A 2,500-nucleotide genomic window follows, 5' to 3' on the forward strand; every position below is an offset into this window, starting at 1 on the left:
AGATTAAGTATGTCAATGGTGGATCTTTCGTGGCAAAAACCGTATTGTCTATCATTAATTAAGTTGTTGGATTCAAGATGTTTAACAATATGCTTGTTAATTAAAGTTTCAAATACCTTACCAAGTGAAGATGTGATAGCTATTGGTCTGTAATTGGAGGAGTCAGACGAACTTCCTTTCTTCGGAACTGGGTGGATATTGGCTTCTTTCCATGAATTTGGGAATAAAGAAGTACGTATGCATAGTCTGAATAATTTAGCTAGGACAGAGGGAAGTTCAGGGAAATACTTTTTCAAAACAATTGGCGGAATTCCATCTGGACCTGGAGCTTTGTTGGTAGGTAAATTGTCTAGGATAGATTTTACAAATCTTGTCTGTATTTTAAGTGGGGCAATTTCGGGAGAATCAAGTTCCAGTACTGAGACATTCTGGCTGGTATCATCTATGGTAGAGTTTCTTGCAAAGGTACTAGCAAAGATATCTGCTTTCCCACGTGGGTCATTTGTAATATTGCCATCTGAAGATTTTAGTGGGGGAATGGAAGATGACTTGTTAAAGTTATTATTGAAAGAATTAAGAGTTGACCAGAATATTCTATTGTCATTAGGGTTGTTAAGTAGTTTTGATGCTTGCTTTTGAAGAAAGTTTGATTTAGATAGATTTAATACTGCTTTTGCATGATTTCTAGCAATTTTAAATTGGGAGAGTGATTCAGGTGTTTTTGATTTTAAGTAAGAGTTATATGCTAATGACTTTTGGGCTGTTGCTCTGGCACAATTGCCATCAAACCATTTTGGAGAGTTTGATCTTTTAGTGAATTGTTGACTTGGTATGAATAAATCCATACCAGCTAGTATTAAGTCACAAATGTGGGACTGGGTAGAATTGGGATCCCTAGAGAAGAAAGACTGCCATGGAACATCAGCAAGATAATTTCTAAATCCATCCCAGTCTGCCCTGTCAAAGTGCCATCGGGTCACCCTGACAGGTTCAGAATGGGGAGGTGTAGGAGGGTTAACTAATGAGGCTTTGATGAGATTGTGGTCAGAGGATCCAAGTGGTGACAGTACCTCTATCCTGTATTGATCTGGATTATTTGTCAAGAATAAATCCAAGAGATGGGCATTATGGTCAGGATTATCAGGTATTCTGGTTGGTTGCTTTACCAACTGGGTGAGATTAAACGATTCCACAAACAGCTCGCATTCTAGACCAGCGTCGTCAGTCCGGGCAGAATGCAATAACCATTCAACATTGTGTATGTTAAAATCACCCAAAATGGTAATTTCATTGCCAAGGGCAAGGTCAAGGTTACTCAACTGAATGGATATGGAATCAAATACACTGGGTTCCGAAGAAGCATTGGGGGAACGATAAACTACACAGATATATTTGATAATGTTTTGGAAATTTAATTTATATAATGAGTAATCAAAACTGGATGAAGTGAAGTTTAAAATAGTATCAACTGCATATTGGGATTTGATATAACAACAGGTGCCGTAAGTCCGTAAGTACCCATCGGATGTCTAAGTACCCATCGTGTCTGTAAGTATCTATTGTAAGTCTGTAAGTAGTCCCATTGTAAGTCTCTCTCTCTCTCTCTCTCTCTCTCTCTCTCTCTCTCTCTCTCTCTCTCTCTCTCTCTCTCTCTCTTTTCACTCAGTGTAATCACCTGGAGATAGTACTATATCAGATGAGCGGATGGTTTGGCTGAGAGTGTAGGTCACCTGAAGATAGAGCTACATTAGCTGAGTGGATGGTGTGCCTGAGAGCTGTTGATGAATTATGTAATAATTGTACTAAATAGTGTAATAAATGTACTAAATAATGATGTACTTAATGTAACTGCAGTACAGGTGGGTGTACAGCCGGTAATTACTTCATCGCTTGAGTGGATGGTATGCCTGAGAGCTGTGTAATGCAATAAAATGTACTAAATAATGTAATAAATGTACTAAAAATGATGTACTGAATGTAATTGCAGTACAGGTGGGTGTACATTCAGTAATAACTTCATCGCGTGAGTGGATGGTGTGCCTGAAAGCTGTATAATGCAAGAAATGTACTAAATAATGTAATAAATGTACTAATAATGATGCACTTAATGTAACTGCAGTACAGGTGGGTGTACATCCGGTAATAATTTCATCGCGTGAGTGGATGGTGTGCAAATATGTACTAAATGATTAATAAATGTACTAAATAATGTAATAAATGTACTACTAATGATGTACTTAATGTAATTGCAGTACAGGTGGGTGTACATCCGGTCATTACTTCATCGCGTGAGTGGATGGTGTGCAAATATGTACTAAATGATTAATAAATTTACTAAATAATGTAATAAATGTACTACTAATGATGTACTTAATGTAATTGCAGTACAGGTGGGTGTACATCCGATCAGGTACGAAGAGGCCACAGGTGCTCACTTCCGGTCACCGATTAGTAGTGGGAGAGCCGAGATTTACCCTGGAGACGAAGGTGAGACAGATAG

General features: G+C 38.0%; 1 protein-coding gene across 1 annotated transcript in view; it reads left to right on the forward strand.

Moving 5' to 3' along the window:
• Positions 1-2,500, forward strand: part of LOC145409811 (uncharacterized) — a 103,882-nt gene that overhangs the window by 2,189 nt on the left and 99,193 nt on the right. The window contains exon 3 of the mRNA XM_080280118.1: positions 2,386-2,487. Coding sequence (XP_080136244.1) covers positions 2,386-2,487 — 102 coding nt within the window. The remainder of the gene's footprint in view (positions 1-2,385; positions 2,488-2,500) is intronic.

The sequence above is a fragment of the Coenobita brevimanus genome, chromosome 83 (assembly GCF_032717465.1).
Source record: "Coenobita brevimanus isolate Jiangsu-jjx chromosome 83, ASM3271746v2, whole genome shotgun sequence".
NCBI lineage: Eukaryota > Metazoa > Arthropoda > Malacostraca > Decapoda > Coenobitidae > Coenobita > Coenobita brevimanus.